General features: G+C 38.3%; 3 protein-coding genes across 6 annotated transcripts; 1 reads left to right on the forward strand and 2 right to left on the reverse strand.

Annotated features, from left to right (window-relative positions):
* The first annotated feature begins 5,768 nt into the window (after positions 1-5,768).
* On the forward strand, positions 5,769-10,980 carry LOC109192896 (OTU domain-containing protein 5-A). 4 transcript variants are annotated; one of them, XM_019343605.1, is made up of 10 exons: positions 5,769-5,988; positions 6,399-6,413; positions 6,546-7,415; positions 7,797-7,958; positions 9,362-9,439; positions 9,679-9,757; positions 9,858-10,003; positions 10,113-10,178; positions 10,253-10,427; positions 10,523-10,980. In XM_019343605.1, the coding sequence occupies exons 3-10, from the start codon at positions 6,735-6,737 to the stop codon at positions 10,741-10,743; spliced, it is 1,608 nt and encodes a 535-aa protein (XP_019199150.1). In that variant the 5' UTR covers positions 5,769-5,988; positions 6,399-6,413; positions 6,546-6,734; the 3' UTR covers positions 10,744-10,980. The 4 variants fall into 4 exon arrangements, with proteins under 4 accessions (XP_019199150.1, XP_019199147.1, XP_019199148.1 ...); XM_019343602.1 differs by having other exon boundaries at positions 6,399-7,415; XM_019343603.1 differs by lacking the exon at positions 6,399-6,413 and having other exon boundaries at positions 6,536-7,415.
* A 236-nt stretch (positions 10,981-11,216) lies between these two features.
* On the reverse strand, positions 11,217-12,688 carry LOC109192905 (casparian strip membrane protein 3-like). Its single transcript, XM_019343615.1, has 2 exons — positions 12,058-12,688; positions 11,217-11,978 (listed from the first exon to the last, which is right to left on the reverse strand). Exons 1-2 carry the CDS (start codon positions 12,354-12,356, stop codon positions 11,630-11,632), a joined length of 648 nt encoding a protein of 215 aa, XP_019199160.1. The 5' UTR covers positions 12,357-12,688; the 3' UTR covers positions 11,217-11,629.
* A 410-nt stretch (positions 12,689-13,098) lies between these two features.
* On the reverse strand, positions 13,099-14,944 carry LOC109192897 (neoxanthin synthase, chloroplastic-like). Its single transcript, XM_019343606.1, has 2 exons — positions 14,704-14,944; positions 13,099-14,669 (listed from the first exon to the last, which is right to left on the reverse strand). The coding sequence occupies exon 2, from the start codon at positions 14,656-14,658 to the stop codon at positions 13,171-13,173; it is 1,488 nt and encodes a 495-aa protein (XP_019199151.1). The 5' UTR covers positions 14,659-14,669; positions 14,704-14,944; the 3' UTR covers positions 13,099-13,170.
* Between the last annotated feature and the right edge of the window lie 652 nt (positions 14,945-15,596).

A 15,596-nucleotide genomic window follows, 5' to 3' on the forward strand; every position in this document is an offset into this window, starting at 1 on the left:
CTATATATGCTGATATTTACACGATCCCGAGGTTGCTTCGTTTGTCTCCTAGATACTATGCTTGGAAACATGATATTAAGATGCCAAATGCATAATAAATAGATTCTGAACCAAAGAGACCTTTAATATCATAAAGAGTAAATACTTAAAATGGTCCCTCGGCTATAGCTAAATTCACAAATTGATCATTTACTTTCAATTTTAACTAATTAAGTCCTTAACTTTACAATTTTGACACGATTTGATCCTCTATCTATTTGACCGTGATCGACGATCTCCAGAAGAACTTTCAGCTCTCGTCGGAGCACGTGGAGGCCTCCAGGATGACGTTGCACCGGTTCAGAAACACATCGTCTTCTTCGCTCTGGTACGAACTCAACTACATTGAATCCAAAGGGAGGATGAAAAAAGGCGACCGGATTTGGTAGATCACTTTCGGCAGTGGATTCGAATGTAATAGTGCGGTTTGAAAATGCAATCGGAACCTTAAAAACCCGACGATGGACCATGAAATTACATATATATCCTCAAAAATCACAGTCAACAAACGGTTAAATAGATAGAGGACCAAATTGTGTTAAAATTACAAAGTTAAGAACTTAATTGGTTGAAATTAAAAGTCGAGGACCAAATTGTGAATTTAGCTATAGTCGAGGGACCATTTTGGGTATTTACTCTATCATAAATAAAAAGTACAAATTATTAATTATACATTTATACCTCAATTGTAAGCATGCATACATTCTTCTAAAAGGCTGAACCCCAACCCTAAGCGCCCCTACACCCCGACCTAACAGAGCATTTGGGAGGATATAAATCATGGTAACTCAACTGAACATGAACCATAGAGGCTAGACCGGGATATGTAAGCATGCATACATCATATAACAATTGGTTGTATTTAAGTTGGTTTCATTTTCTAGACTCATTTTCTAGACTAATTAAAAAGGAAAATAGTTTTCCATATTCTAGACTAATTAAAAAGCTTACATATATATTTTCAAAAAAAAAAAAAAAAGCTTACATATATTGGTAAAAACTATATTTATTCTATTTAAACCAAATATATTTTAAAATATAAGGTCTAAAAATCACTCGAAATTAAACTTGTGTTAATTTTATAGCGTTAATCTAAAAAAAAATAAGTGTTAGTAAACAAGTTTTCTAAATAGAAAACAGGGAATGGAAAATAGAAAATGAAAACTGAAAAATTATAAAATAGAAAATAGAAAACGGTTTAGGTTAGTAACGAGCTCTTATTTTTTCCTTTAATCTCAACTTTTAGAGTCTATGGCCACTTTTTTGTTGTTGTTGTTGTTGTTGTTGGAGAATAGAAAAATATGAAATAGCTCAAAAAATTTATACTAAATAAACCATTACTTTTTTTTTTTTTTTTTTGAAGGTCAACCTGGCGGTTGTATTTATAGATAAGCTGAAATAGAGTTTGGTGGGACATTGTCCCAGTACATAGCCGTAGCGAAATCAAAAGCTGTAGTACCTAGGGAATGAGCTAATAAATTCTGTAATCTAGGAATAAAAATAATTGAGCAGAAAGTGAAAGCAGATATGTAAGTTCTGCAACTATCAATAGCATAACCTAGGTATGAATGTGATGTGGTAGGTGGTCTAGACAGATAACTCTGTAGCAACTGCCAGCCCGTGTGAATTTGTATAAACTATTCATCCCGCCTTCTAAGCCAGGATAAGGCTTCCTTGCATGCAAATGCCTCGGCCATGAGTGGGGAGAAGCAACCTATTAGGGGGGCACTGAAAGCTGACACATAACGGTCGTCGGCGTCGAGAAGAACTGCACCGACTATAGCCGCATTTGTTCCGTGATGGTAACTGGAATCTATGTAACATTTCCTTGGCCTTGTCATCGTACCACGTGGGAGAGCAGGGTGGCTGCGTAGTGGAGACGGCGGACGCCCGGCGACCTGCATAACAGCAGCGTCGGTTGGCAGAATGTTTCCGACAATAGGGGCAGCCGCGGCAGCTTCGGAGGTCGGAGTAGTTTGGCGTGCAGCCTGCCGTGTTGGGGTACGGTGATGGACGGCTTCCCATGCCCTCACAGTAGCAGCTGCAGTCACAAGTAATTTCGTTGGTCTTGGTAGACAGGCATCCCAGACCGCTCCGTTTCGGGCTCTCCATAGATGGTATAATATTGCAGCTGCATAAACAATTACATTAAAGTCTAGAACATTCAAGATTGCACTAAACCATTCATGGACAACATTTGTGTTAATATTGGAGAGTGGAAGGTTGGATTGAGTCCATATGGAGTTTGCATAGTCACACAAACTAATGCATGCATGGTGTCCTCATTGATCATTCCACACATGGCACACATCAGATTAACATTCACTCTCTTTATAAGCAAATTGTTGGTAGTAGGAAGGATATCACAAATAGCTCTTCATATGAATGTCTTCCATTTGGGTGGGATTTTTAACTTCCATAGGGCAAGCCATTCATCAAATGCTCCATTAGAATTATTCTCATAATTACCAACTATACGCCTGTACCCATTCTTGACCAAATAACATCCATTAGGATCTTCATACCAATACCATATATCATCATACTCAGGGGCAACTAGTATCCTTTGGATTCTAGGTATATCACTTGGTTGAAAAATATCAGCTAGTATATGCGGATCCCAAGTACCCGTATCCTGGTCAATTAATCCCACCACTTTGGCTCCAGATAGATGTTGTGGCATTTGCGTGTGAACCATAGGATCCAGTTCATCTTGCAGCCAGGGATGTTCCCATATTAAGGTAGATTTCCCGTCCCCAATTCGTCTCCTTATACCACCGCATATTAGATCTTTAGCCGCCATAATAATGGGCCAACAAAAACTTGGATTATTTCCTATATTTGCCTCCAAGAAGGTATCCTTAGGATAATACTTGGCCTTATAAACCCGAGCCACCAATGAGTCAGTGTTAGTGAGCAATCTCCACGCCTGCTTTCCTAACATTGCCAAATTGAATGCTCTCAAATCTTTGAATCCCAGGCCACTATGTTTTTTTGGGATACATAACTTATCCCAAGCTTTCCAGTGAATGCCTCCGTCAGTACCTGTTCCCCACTAGTACCGATTCATAGCTCGCTTACAAACAGATATGGGTAGCAAAAAAATACACATTGAAAAGGTCGGCATTGCTTGAGCCACACTTTTAAACAAAATTTCTTTACCAGCTTGTGATAATAATTTCTTGTTCCAAGAACCAATCCACTTCTGATCTTATCCTCAATATATGCAAATGCAGCCTTTTTATCTCTTCCCACAAAGGAGGGCAGACCTAGGTATTTCCCATAATTGGGAGCCTGGGTTACACCTAGGATTTGTGCCACCATATCCTTATCATACTGCCATGTATTCCTACTGTAGCATACACTGGATTTATGATAATTAACTTTCTGATCTGATAAACTCTCATATAGCGACAAACAATTCTTTATCTCAGATGCTTCCTGCATATTTGCTTTGAAAAACAGTAGGCTATCATCCGCAAAAAATAAATGAGAAATAGGAGGTGCACCTCTAGCAACCCTGCAACCATGTATTAATCCCCTATCCTGAGCCCGTTGTAATAAAATTGAAAGTCATTCTGCATAAATAATGAATAGATAAGGGGATAACGGATCTCCCTGTCGGAGGCCACGAGTGAGTGTGATCGAGATACTTCGGGAGCCATTTATCATAAAAGTATATGACACTGTAGTCACACACAACATAATCAATTCAATCCACCTGTCATAAAAAATAAGCCATTACTTTATTATCAATAAATATTAATAAAAATATGATAAAATTGTTAAACAAGAATATTGATGGGTGTAAGGCGAGAACTTATTTAGTCACATATTTTTCAATGATATATGTAAAAAAAAAAAAGTAAAATAAAATAAAAGAGAAAATGAAACTTTTAATTGTAAGTAAATAACAATTTATGTTTTTCTATTATACTCATTGTCAATTTTTGTTATTTAATTGTCTTAAAGTGATTTTTAACACAATTGTAACAAATTTTGTAATAAAAATTACTTTATAGACAATTGTTATATTAAAAGTGACAAACTAACAACGATATAATTGGGAGACCAAAAAGATTATCTCTTTGTAATTTAGAAATAAAAATAACTTTACCGTGATTTACCCTTTAATAAGTGTCTGATAGGAATTATACTTTTCCCTTATAACTTTAATTTGCACGTGTTCAGTATTCATGCAGGTGACCGGGAGGTCCCTTTCCCGAGCAGATCCGGCCATGTTCTGCTTTATCAGACCCGAACCTAGTCAAAAGATGCCTCAGTAAGTTGGTAAAGAGCTCATTTTGCCTGGGACGAGATTCTCAATCATGTGTGATCGGGAATCCTCTCCCGTGCGCCGAACCCTCGTTATTAACAAGTTAAGGTAACCTGATCGTCTTGACCAATCACTTCATGATAAAAAACAGATATTAGAGATCTAATTACACGTGGACCTATTGGATCTGCCTCCGCTGTGGTTGGTGCATGTCGGTGCATGTGAGACACGGAGTTAATATGTCGAGCTTCCGTCATGTGTCCCCCCCCCCCCCCTCTCTCTCTCTCTCTCTCTCTCTCTCTCTCTCTCTCTCTCTCTCTCTCTCTCTCTCTCTCTCTCTCTCTCGAGATGTCTATAAAAGGCGCATTCAGTGCTTGTGAGGGGAGCTTTTGGACTTTTGAAACTATACTTGAGCTCGGGAATGTCTGACCACATATTTAGCTACTCGATACCAAATACAATACACCTACGTATTTGTCACATCAGTCCAAAAGATGTTATATTTTTGTGGGGGTATTTTGGAGACATTTTGTGTTATTATTGTGTCCTTTGAGCCAATTTTATGTATTGAATAAGTTTAATTTGCTTAATTTCAGATTAAGGACTAAGTGTAGGTGCATTTGTGCATTTTTAGAGAAATAGATGTGGCCACAACATGTTTGATAAATGACCTGTGTGCTTAAGGTTGCTACAAGGTAGAACTCTAACCATTTGATATATATACCAAATAAAACATGTTTTGTGGCTTTGGCAATGGGGTAACATCTTCCAACTATCATGGTTAATGCATCACACTACTCCCTATCTAGGACCATTCATTGCATCCAAGCAAGGAAGCTTAATATAAGTCCCCTCATTATTCATTGTGTACTTGTTGTTTGCATACTTGCTTATTTACATTACTTGTTACTTTATTGATGCTCTCTTTCACAATGTTGAGATCTAAATTCCTATTGTTAGTATGCCCTTGTGCTTAACCGCACATTACTCCATTTCCATTGATCATCATATCCTTTGAGAACGACACCAGAAAAAGACTTACATCTTGCTCACACTTTTTGACTCAGCGCTCACTTCAACCTTTTACCTCTTCGCAATCTTATCGGGTTCGATCTAAGGCTCAGGAAGGGATTTCTCAAAAAGGGGCAAGAAATAAAAATAATGAATTTTCTTTTGTGTTTTAATGATCAATAATTAATAATTAATTGTAAACCACAATTAAATGGCCTAAGACAGGAATAGAAAGTTAATTAAGATTGGAGGTAAAGGGATGTGCCAATTTCTCCAACTTCCGAAACCTTCTATTCTTCTTCTTTGGCTGAGCTGCCAATTGAAACTCGCCACGTGTACATGGCCTCCTGATTCCTGAAGACCTCGCACTGAAAATCCCACTGTCACGTGGCTTCACCTCTCTCTCTCTCTCTCTCTCTCTCTCTCTCTCTCTCTCTGAATCTCTTTCTCTCTCTACCTGTTCATTTACACATTTATACATACAATAAATACAATCAAAAAAAGCCACTTCCTTTGCTCCGAAGTTAATTACCCACCTCGACTTTGTCTTCGTCTTCGTCGCCATCTTCGTATTCTTCTGCGATTTTTTCCCCAAAAACCCATCTCAAGGACTCTTGCTTTCTTCCCACTGCTAACTCGTCTCCGTCGCCCGCTCAATTTCGGTGAGTTCCTTAGCTCCGTCCGAGTCAACTCTAGGGTTTTCATTTCACTCAATATACCCTTTATATGCGATTGGATGTGAATGTGTACCCGTAGATTAGATGCGTGTTTGTCTTGGGTATTGTTTAATTTCTATCTAAATTCCCAATCTTGAAGAATTATGGGAAAGATTAGAGATTTTCGAATTAAAGTTGTTGTTATCTATCAATTGGAAGACTATTGTTTCATGGAATTTAAACTTTTTCCGTTTCTTTTATGATTATTATTATTTTTGGGTTTTAGTTTCTTGAATTTTGTTCTGAACTTGATTTTTATTCATGGGCTTTTCATATTATTGCGTGTTAAGTGATCGGGAATGCATTTCTGATACTTTGTTGTTGGGTTGTATGGTGATTTGATTTTACGATTGCAGTTGGGAGTAGAGGAGGTGAATTTTTGTGTTTCGGGCCTTGCTTTTACTTTTGCATTATTTTGAGTAGCTTAAAGAAATAAGGTTTTGTTGTTTGAAAGAAGAATTTTTGGAGGTCAAGGTCTCATGAGAATTGTTAGGGGAATGCAGAAATTGATTCACAAGGAGCAGAGGGAAATTGACTTCTACTCGGACGAATCATTCAGCCAAGGGATTGGGGTTACTGCACCTAAGGCCAGGAAGCGCGACAAGTTGAAAACAAAGGGGTTTATGTTCCTCTAATCTTAGGTTAAGCAAAATAATTGTCACCCAGGCATCTGGTTGAAGAAAACTTAGAAAATGACTCGGATACTTGTTCAGCGGGGTTCTAATGGGTCCTCGTCTTCATCATCAAACCAGAATAGATCATTGACATCACTGCCTAGTTCATCTTCTTCTTCTTCTTCGTCTTCAGCTTTGGTTCAACCACAAACTACTAGCAACAGTCAGGTGTCGTCAGCTGGGAAAGACAATGAGTTGGGAGCTGAAATTCAAGAGCAGGTTTCCCTGGATGAGTTTTCAGTTGATTGTTTTGAGAGCAAGCCAGTGAGAAGTGAGAAAAGTGAGGATTTTTCACCAGAAAACTTGAGCAATGATTTGAGAGCTGATGAGGAGAAAATAGTTGATAATGATTTTGTTTCTGAGGATTCGCTAAAAGGTCTTGGTGGGTTGGGAGTTGTGGAAGAGGAAAATGAAGGAAGTTCTTTGCTTGCAACTGCTGGTAGTTCATATCCACCTCCTCCTCCGGTGCCACCTCCAAAACCCACTTCAATGAACTCAAATCTGAGGAGGTATCCATCTGGCAGTTCAAATGCTGTGCGAACAGGACCATCTAGGGGGCCTCTTGGCCGTCCTATTGTTTCAGTTAGAACTTCACCAACCAGATCCCGGCCTTCTTCCCCACGGTCTCACTGTGAAAGTGAAGGTTATAACAGTGCTGATGAGCAAGGCCCATCCCTTGGTCCCCCTTATGATGATGCAGTAAGTCCAAAGAACATTTACTTCTAGTAAATTATTATTATTGGTTTATTTTCATTTTTTGCTTTGGGGAATCTAAGATGCTGTTGTAATCAGTTATAAACATGAACTACCATTTTTGTTTCATTTTATGTTACTTTAAATTTTTAAAGCAATCATAACTTATACAAACTTTGGGTGGTAACAAAATGTTGCCTTTTAATTGAAATGAGGATTATTATTATTATTTTGTGTAAATGTGGGGGATCTATGATGCAGTTTTGAATTGGTTATAAATATAAACCTCCATTTTCTAGGCCTAAGTGCTAATTCATTAGAAGGGGTTTCATATATAGTTGCAGTACTTCTAATTCTGCAAATCTAAATGTTCTATACTTATATCAGGAAAGAGAACGCCAATTTGAAATTGATCTAAGACGAGTTAAAGGTCTGGAAGTCAAGAAAATGATGGAAGATGGAAACTGCCTCTTTCGAGCTGTTGCTGATCAAGTGTATGGTGATTCTGAAGTTTACGATTTGGTTAGGCAGATGTGCATTGACTACATGGTAACTCTATTATTGCAGTCAGAATTTAATTTTAAATATTCTGACATGTCCTGAAGCAAGTTCTGGTTTCATTGATTTTAGTAACTTTCTATGCATGATTCCAGTTTCTAAGAAATGTTCTCAAGCTAACTAGTCTGTGAAAATAATGAAAAATGAAATGGCTACTTTCTTCACATAATTCACTGAGTTTTGTGTCGACCTATAGATTAGCCGAAGAACATTCTTCAAATGATGAATATTGTTCTCATTTAGCTTTTGTGCACTTAGTGAGTATCTTCATTATTTAGCTGAAGAACATTCTTCAAATGATTGTGAATATAGGTAAAAACAAGAGGAATACATAAAATTTGTCTGCTTTAGAAAGATGTTCTGGAAGAGCTGCAGTAATATTGATCCTTGTACATATTTTAGAAGGGAAAAAATGAACCTGTTGCCTTGGAACAAATTAACAAAATGGAAATGTGGTGGGAAGACCTGTATCTTCAATTCTTTTGTTATGGATGTATAGGTGTGTCACTATCAGAGAAAAGTAATCAATAGCATTTGACCCTTGTCTTTGCATGTAGTAGATCAATACAGGCAGAGCGCAGATGTTTACTTTTTCTGCCATATATCTAAATTCTAAAGGGGGATTTTTTCAATTTCATTAAATTTGTGAATATTGTGTATATTTATATGAATGATCGATTGCTATTATTTTTTATATTATTGTATTAGTCTTACAAGCAGGTAAAATCATTTCGTTATGCACTATTATTTTAGAGAAGAATGTCATATTGCCCGTATGCCCAATTCTGCAAAGGAAATAGGTGAGGTGGGGAAGGATTTGCGTGCTTACTTTTGATATTCCCTTGCCTCTCCTATACTTAGACAAAGGCTTTCTGGAAACTGCTTAACTGGTTTTTGAAATTTTGATATGATGAAACGTATTATGTGAATGCTCCAGAAACGGTATATATTTTCAAGGATTTTAACGATTTTACTATCTTTAGTTTTTAAAATAAATACTTTTAAGATTTTCATTTCTTTATTAATTGAAAATGATTAATAGTTAATTCAGACGATAGGATGTTATATGTGCATGCTTTAGATGATACACCTTTTTGTGTTCTCTCCCCATTTTCAAACACTTGGTAACATAAATCAAAATAAAATAGCTTTGGTGGATTTCTTGTTGCTGGAAATTAATTTGGCAGGTCACATTCACAAATTGTAATTAATAGATAGATCTATTTTGTATTGTTTAATGCATGAGTAGTTGGAAATTTTAGGGTGTTAAATGTTGATAGTGTCCATTGCTACCTCTCTCTTGATCATTTAATTGGTCATCTAAATCTTTCTGATTTTCTGAATCTTGGATCCTTTATTGGTAATATCTATTTACTTCATGTTTTTATTTCTAGGAACGTGAAAGAGACCACTTCTCTCAGTTTATAACAGAAGGTTTCACTTCATATTGCAAGAGAAAACGTAGAGATAAGGTATGCACTTCAATACTTTTTCATTGTACATCTTACATCTTAAGCCATGCCTTCCCATCTGTAATAGAATATTCATTGCTATTATTCTGAGAACAGTAATTCTTCTCTTTCCATTTCTTTGTGTTATATTATTTTCATAGCATTCTCTCCTTGGTTTCTTCAAGTCTGACGTGCATGTGTCTAAGATATTCTTCAAATCACACACTATAGTGATAGTTTATTGTGGTTTGGGATTGCAGGTTTACGGTAACAATGTGGAGATTCAAGCTCTATGTGAAATGTACAATCGACCTATCCATATATATTCATATAGCACAGGTGCTAGTTTACTTGAAATTATGTCAGTTGCTATGCTTGCTGTATAAATTTCGCTTTCTTGAGTACCTAGAAATTAACTTCATGGGGTTGACGGATGCAGAGCCTATCAACATATTTCATGGAAGTTACAATACGGACACCCCTCCTATTCGCCTAAGCTACCATCATGGTAATCATTACAACTCCCTGGTTGATCCTCGGCGATTAACAATTGGTGCAGGACTTGGCTTTCGCTGTTTGGAAGGGGTAAAGTCTCAAATCAACATCTCACCGCTCTTATATCTAAAAAAAGGAATTCGTATTATATTTGTTACAAGGAGTTAATATTATGATCTGTGTGGTTTACACTTTACAGAGAAATGTTGATAAGGATCAAGTGAAAGCAGCAATTAAGGCACAACAGGACCAACAAATTGATAATGCGAGTACCCTGACAACTTATTACCCTAATCGCACTGGCATTTTCTAATTAGGTTGATGTTCTTCAAATTGCAGATCCTTCTAGCGGAAGGGCGCTTTATTTCAGATCTTGAGCTCACCGAGAAGGAAATAGAACGCATGGTAATGGAAGCTTCTAGGGCTGAGTATCTTGCCAATGACAAGTACAAGCAACAACCCGGCCACCGAGAATCTTCCACCTCTGGTGCTGAACCGTCTTCTTCTGGAGCTAGTAAGTGTGCGCCTCCTCCATTTAGTCATTTATTATACGAGACCTTAGTAGAGGCTGTCATGGATCCATTACCAAAATGATCGAAATGAATGTAGGGTCATCAGGAAGTGACACTAGGAGCGATGGAGGGCGTGAGTCGAGATTGCCAGATTCTGTTCTCAGTGACAGCATGCAGATTATGCTGTCAATGGGTTTCAGCTATCCACAAGTAATTGAAGCTTACAGCATCTTCGGGGACGATGTGGATTCGATGGTTTGTTACCTTGTAGAAACCAGCGGTAGCAGCAGCAGGCGCAAAGGCAAGGCAACCGAGTAATAACAACCTTAGTTTCTTCGTCGAGATTGGCAGATAAGATAACCGTTGCCTCTCTTTACTGTCAAAACTGTAGCTTTGTTGCAGAACTATAACCTGCTATTTGTTATGATCTATAACCTTCATTCGAGTTTCCCAGCTGCATTTTTCTTCTTCTGTTGCGCTTTTGGTTGATGTTTGGATATATACATATGGTTGGTTGCTGGTTTATCACACTTCAAGCAAATAATTCCTTTAAAAGCAGTTGCCATACATTCATTCCTTGCTAAATAAATGTTCATCCCAATTGTGTCTGGTGTTCATTGGGATAATAGTCCTCCCTAATGAGTGTGATGAATATCATTCATGGTTTCTATTTACATAACTTGCAGTTTTGAGGAATATTGTCAGGACAGAACATTAACTTCATCCTCGCACAGGCTTAGTTTAATGGTTCAGTAGGTAGTATTTCGGAGAAGAGATCTAGGTGTCATTTGGCTCTATCTGCTGAGCCATTGAGTCATCATGATTTACATTTTTCAAATGCTCTGTCAGGCCAGGATGTGGGGCCCTTAGGGTCGGGGATTCAACTTTTTAGAAGAAGAAGAAGAAAATTAACTTCATTAGGAATATGAGATCAATACAAGAAAACATAGTACAAATGTTCATCCCAATTGTGAATGATGTTCATTATGATAATAGCTCTCTCCAAATGAAGCGGAACCATTGTTGTGATGAATATCATTCATGGTTTCTATTTACATGACTTGCAGCTTTGATGAATATTAACTTTCATTAGGAATATGAGATCAACACAAGAAAACAAAGTAAAGAGATTTCCCAGAATTGAAAGGCCAATAATTTAGGGTTTAAACAAAGGAAATTATCAATCTTGAAATCCATTTGTGCCTTAGTGGCGGTGCTGCCTTGTGAGAGAGATGCCGGAAAGAATGACGAGGAAGATGAAGATGACCGCTGCAATTAAGGAGGCCACCACTGCCCCGCTAGCTCGATCGCAGAAGTCGGTGTACTGCGAGCAAATGGCAAACCAGTTCGCCGTGGAATTGCCGGTGTGTGCCAAGTACGATATGGAGGCGGCAGCAGCGGCGGCAGCTGTTGTGAAACCTGTCATTACGGTGTCAAGGATGAGGAGGAGAAGTCTTGCACCGACTGCAATTGGTCGAACGATGCAGATAATGGAGAAAGGCAACGAGAGAACAAGGTATGCGCTAGCTATGGCATTCGCAATCACAAAATACCTGCACAAAAAAATGTTCAAATATACATACATTGAAGGTTGTAGAAGAATTTCAAATCGAAAAAATGAAAATGGCGTACGAGAAAGTGGGGAAATCATCGTAGCTTGCTTCGAACTGGAAGAACTGGTTGAAGAAAGGGAGACTTTGATCAGTAGTTGCCATGGTAGCTGCGGCAGCTATGGCAGTTACCAGTGCGCACAGCCGTAAAATGAAGTCGAAAATCGCAAAGCCTCTTCTCCCTCTCCCTCTCCCTCCCCCTCCCCCTTGCTGCTGGAGAGGAACAGCTTTTGTGGTGGCAATGATGGTGGCTTTACCCTTGCTGGACTTGGATTCCGGCATAAGGATCGCTGTTTCGCCATTGCTTTTCCCTGAATCCATGGGAGCTAGCTAGCTTTTTGGTGAGAGAAGGGATACCAGATTGATCTGAAGAGGTGTTCTTGGAGATAGAAGGAAGCTAGGCTGCTTTGTTGTGGAAGATCCATTAAGGAGTTGGAATATATATATACATTGTTGGTAGAAGGGCACAAATGATGGAGTGGTTTTGAGAATGCTTTGGTTATTTTGGTTGATTCTTAGAGGGAGAGTTGTTGCATGTATACTTGCTCCATTAAGCTTTCAAGATAATGATTCATATCTCAAAAACTTGCAATTATATATGTCAAGAGTTTCTCGCATTGAAAAATAAGTAACATATAGATTTATAACGTTACGAGTTAAACTAGCTAATTGAGTGCGTATTATAGCTCAATTGAGTGACATCAATCTGATCTTAGATTCTAAAATGGCATTAGAGCTTGTTGCGTTTATCCCGTGATTGGATCTTGTTAATTCCATCACTAACTATATTAAAAAGGGATGTGTTTGTAAACCCGGTTTTCGGGTTTCCAATGTTTGGAAATGAGGAAAATTTAAAGTCAATGGAAGCAGATTGGTCTCCTGGAGACACTCCCCATAAGCCTCTGTCCTATTTTGAAAGCAGATTGCCTTTAGATTTGTCTTTATGTATATGTAGGTATATTGAACTACTTTGTAGATGAATGGATAATGGAATAGGTCAAACCTCTTCCACCACTTCTAAACCAATCTATCATAAATCAGTCAAGTGTTTTAGGTTCTAAACTTTAACAAACAAGACACTTTTTGATATCTGATTATAGAGAAGTATTACATTAAGTTGAGATAAAACAATTATTTAAATGGTTTCAAGTGCCAAATTGCCCACCATTCTAACCAAGGGAGCAGGGCATTTGGTGACAATATCTAACTTAGACAGATTAGAGGCATGCCCAAAGAGGGACAAGCTCAACATAATAAGCTCTCGAAGCGACAATCTTGAGGAGAGGAAGCCGTGCCAGTAGTGAGGATTGAGATCAAAGAAAGCGTCAAAGAACCGCCTAGTCCCATTCAAATCGAGCTTCAGCAATGTCTCCATTCCAAAAGAGTAAAACTCCCTCACGCATTTCCTCTCTATGGGCCACAATCCATTCCAAACTCGTTGATAAAGTTGTGTTCCTCGGATCATTCTGGTTGAGCCAAGGCACTCGGCTATGGCCTCGGCTACTATTGGTGCTATTGCCATAGTCCTAGCAACCATGTACCCCGTGGAAGGGTGAACGATCCCTGAGTTCCCCCCGATTGCCAAAACATCTTGAGGAATTCTAGGTAGAGGACCTCCCATGGGAATCAAGCACTTCTCCTCCTCTATAACACTCCTCACCTTAATGCCTAAATGCCTTAACCTTGCCACCATTCTCTTCTTCACTTCCATGTATGACAAGAATGGGCGGCTAACAAGCGAGGTTTCCTCCAAGAACACCAAATTCGAGGCAAATGGCATCGCGTACAAAAACGTGGGAACCCTTGAATTGTGCTCGCGCAAATAGGGCTCGTTCCCTAAATGCGAATCCCTCCAATCCATCAACACCATCTTGTCCAAATCAAATGGATGAGCATCCACCTCAGCCAAAATGCCATGGGCAATTTGATAGCCATGGTTTCTTGGCTTATCATACTCTATGAAGCTACTAGCAAACCCACTAGCATCAACCACTAAACTCCCCTTCAACTTCCTACCATCATCACATGTAACACAAGACTCAAATTCTTGATGCTCCACTTTCCAAACCTTAGCTTCATAGAACTTAACATTGTTATTCATACACTCATTCAACAACCTTAACTTCAACCTCTTCCTACTCACTCTCCCATATGCCCTATCCAAGTACTTAGTATTATGATCATTGATGTGAATAGTAGCCATGGGCCATGTTTTATCAAGACAATCCTCTAATCCTAAGCTCTCAAACTCATCAACCCAAACTCCATAGTTATTAGGCCACATGGAAAGAGGTGAAGGATCAACACAACATACCTTGATCCCATACCGGGAAACTTGCTCGGCTAGCCGGAGGCCGGCCGGGCCGGCGCCGACCACGATGACGTCGAATTGCGGCCGGGCTGAAGTGGGATCATGCCAGGAAAGATCAAGATCCAAAGACTCTGGCTTTGATGTGGGTTCCAAGTCAAGAAAGCTACCAAATTTACCAGTGCTTTTTACTGCTTGACTACAAGACTTTGTCTGGGTGGGTGGACTGAGAAATGGAGATTTCGGTGAGCGGAGAGATTTGGTAATCAGAGAAGAAGGGATTAAAGGGTTAAGGAGAGTCGCCATCGCCATCATAGATTCAAAGATTGAAATTAAATGACAAGAAGCTTGATGGAGGAGAAGAATAGAAGATTTATTAGGCTTTGGGTGTTTAAAATGGGAATGTGAGGAATCACAGGATGAAGCCAAAAGATTGATGCTCTTTGCCGCAGTCTTGGCTTATACCATAATATTAAAAAAAAAAAAAAAAAAAAAAAGTTGGCAAACAGAAAATGTATGCATAGGTAGCAACTATAACAGATGAACAGAATATTCTTGTGTTTTCATCTTTGTTTACTAAATAAATAAATCCTTTCAATCCAATGATACTATGAGTCGATATCCATGTGTTGGGTCTACCAGATTTCCCATTCCTGGGATGAGTAACCAACGTGTCGGATGGGCGATGTAAGGAGGAGGGAGTGTTTGGTCGGCAAAAGAAATTGGGAAATATGGGCCTACCACAACTGGTGCGCTTCTTCCCAAAACACATGGCAACGTCTCCCTAATTTCTCCCAGAAATGCATTACCTTACATCTACCTCAATTCTTTATTACAAGGGTGGATACTTTTTTTTTTTTTTTTTTTTTTTTTTTTTTTTCAGTGGGGCAAAATTCAAATGAATTTACAAATATGGATAACAAAATATCAAACACATTCAAATAGAAAATATATTATAAGTTGCAATACAACATTTATAATCAATTATATGATACTTGAGGCAGAAATTTTAACACTTTGCTATCTATAGATACTACATTGTACCACAATCAATAGTATTTAAGGATAAACATCTCATTTTTAGAATTATACTTAACCAGTTAGGCAGTTAGTCTAGCAAGTTAGCAAGTTGCAAATCAATATGAATTAGGCATAGGTAAAACTATTGAGATAAGTTGGCAAGTTGCAAATCAATATGAATTACGCATAAGCAAAACTATTGAGAATAATATATAAAAATCAATTTTATAAAC

This window comes from Ipomoea nil, unplaced genomic scaffold (genome assembly GCF_001879475.1).
Source record: "Ipomoea nil cultivar Tokyo-kokei standard unplaced genomic scaffold, Asagao_1.1 scaffold1834, whole genome shotgun sequence".
NCBI lineage: Eukaryota > Viridiplantae > Streptophyta > Magnoliopsida > Solanales > Convolvulaceae > Ipomoea > Ipomoea nil.

Bases quoted from the DNA above. Each gene is read 5' to 3' on its own strand.
- LOC109192896 (XM_019343602.1), top strand. From the start codon at position 6,735: ATGACTCGGATACTTGTTCAGCGGGGTTCTAATGGGTCCTCGTCTTCA. The intron at 7,959-9,361 runs GTAACTCTATTA...TTTTATTTCTAG, and splicing joins AGATGTGCATTGACTACATG to GAACGTGAAAGAGACCACTT. The intron at 9,758-9,857 runs GTGCTAGTTTAC...TGACGGATGCAG, and splicing joins TATATATTCATATAGCACAG to AGCCTATCAACATATTTCAT.
- LOC109192905 (XM_019343615.1), bottom strand. From the start codon at position 12,356: ATGGATTCAGGGAAAAGCAATGGCGAAACAGCGATCCTTATGCCGGAA. The intron at 11,979-12,057 runs GTACGCCATTTT...TTTTTTGTGCAG, and splicing joins GATGATTTCCCCACTTTCTC to GTATTTTGTGATTGCGAATG.
- LOC109192897 (XM_019343606.1), bottom strand. From the start codon at position 14,658: ATGATGGCGATGGCGACTCTCCTTAACCCTTTAATCCCTTCTTCTCTG.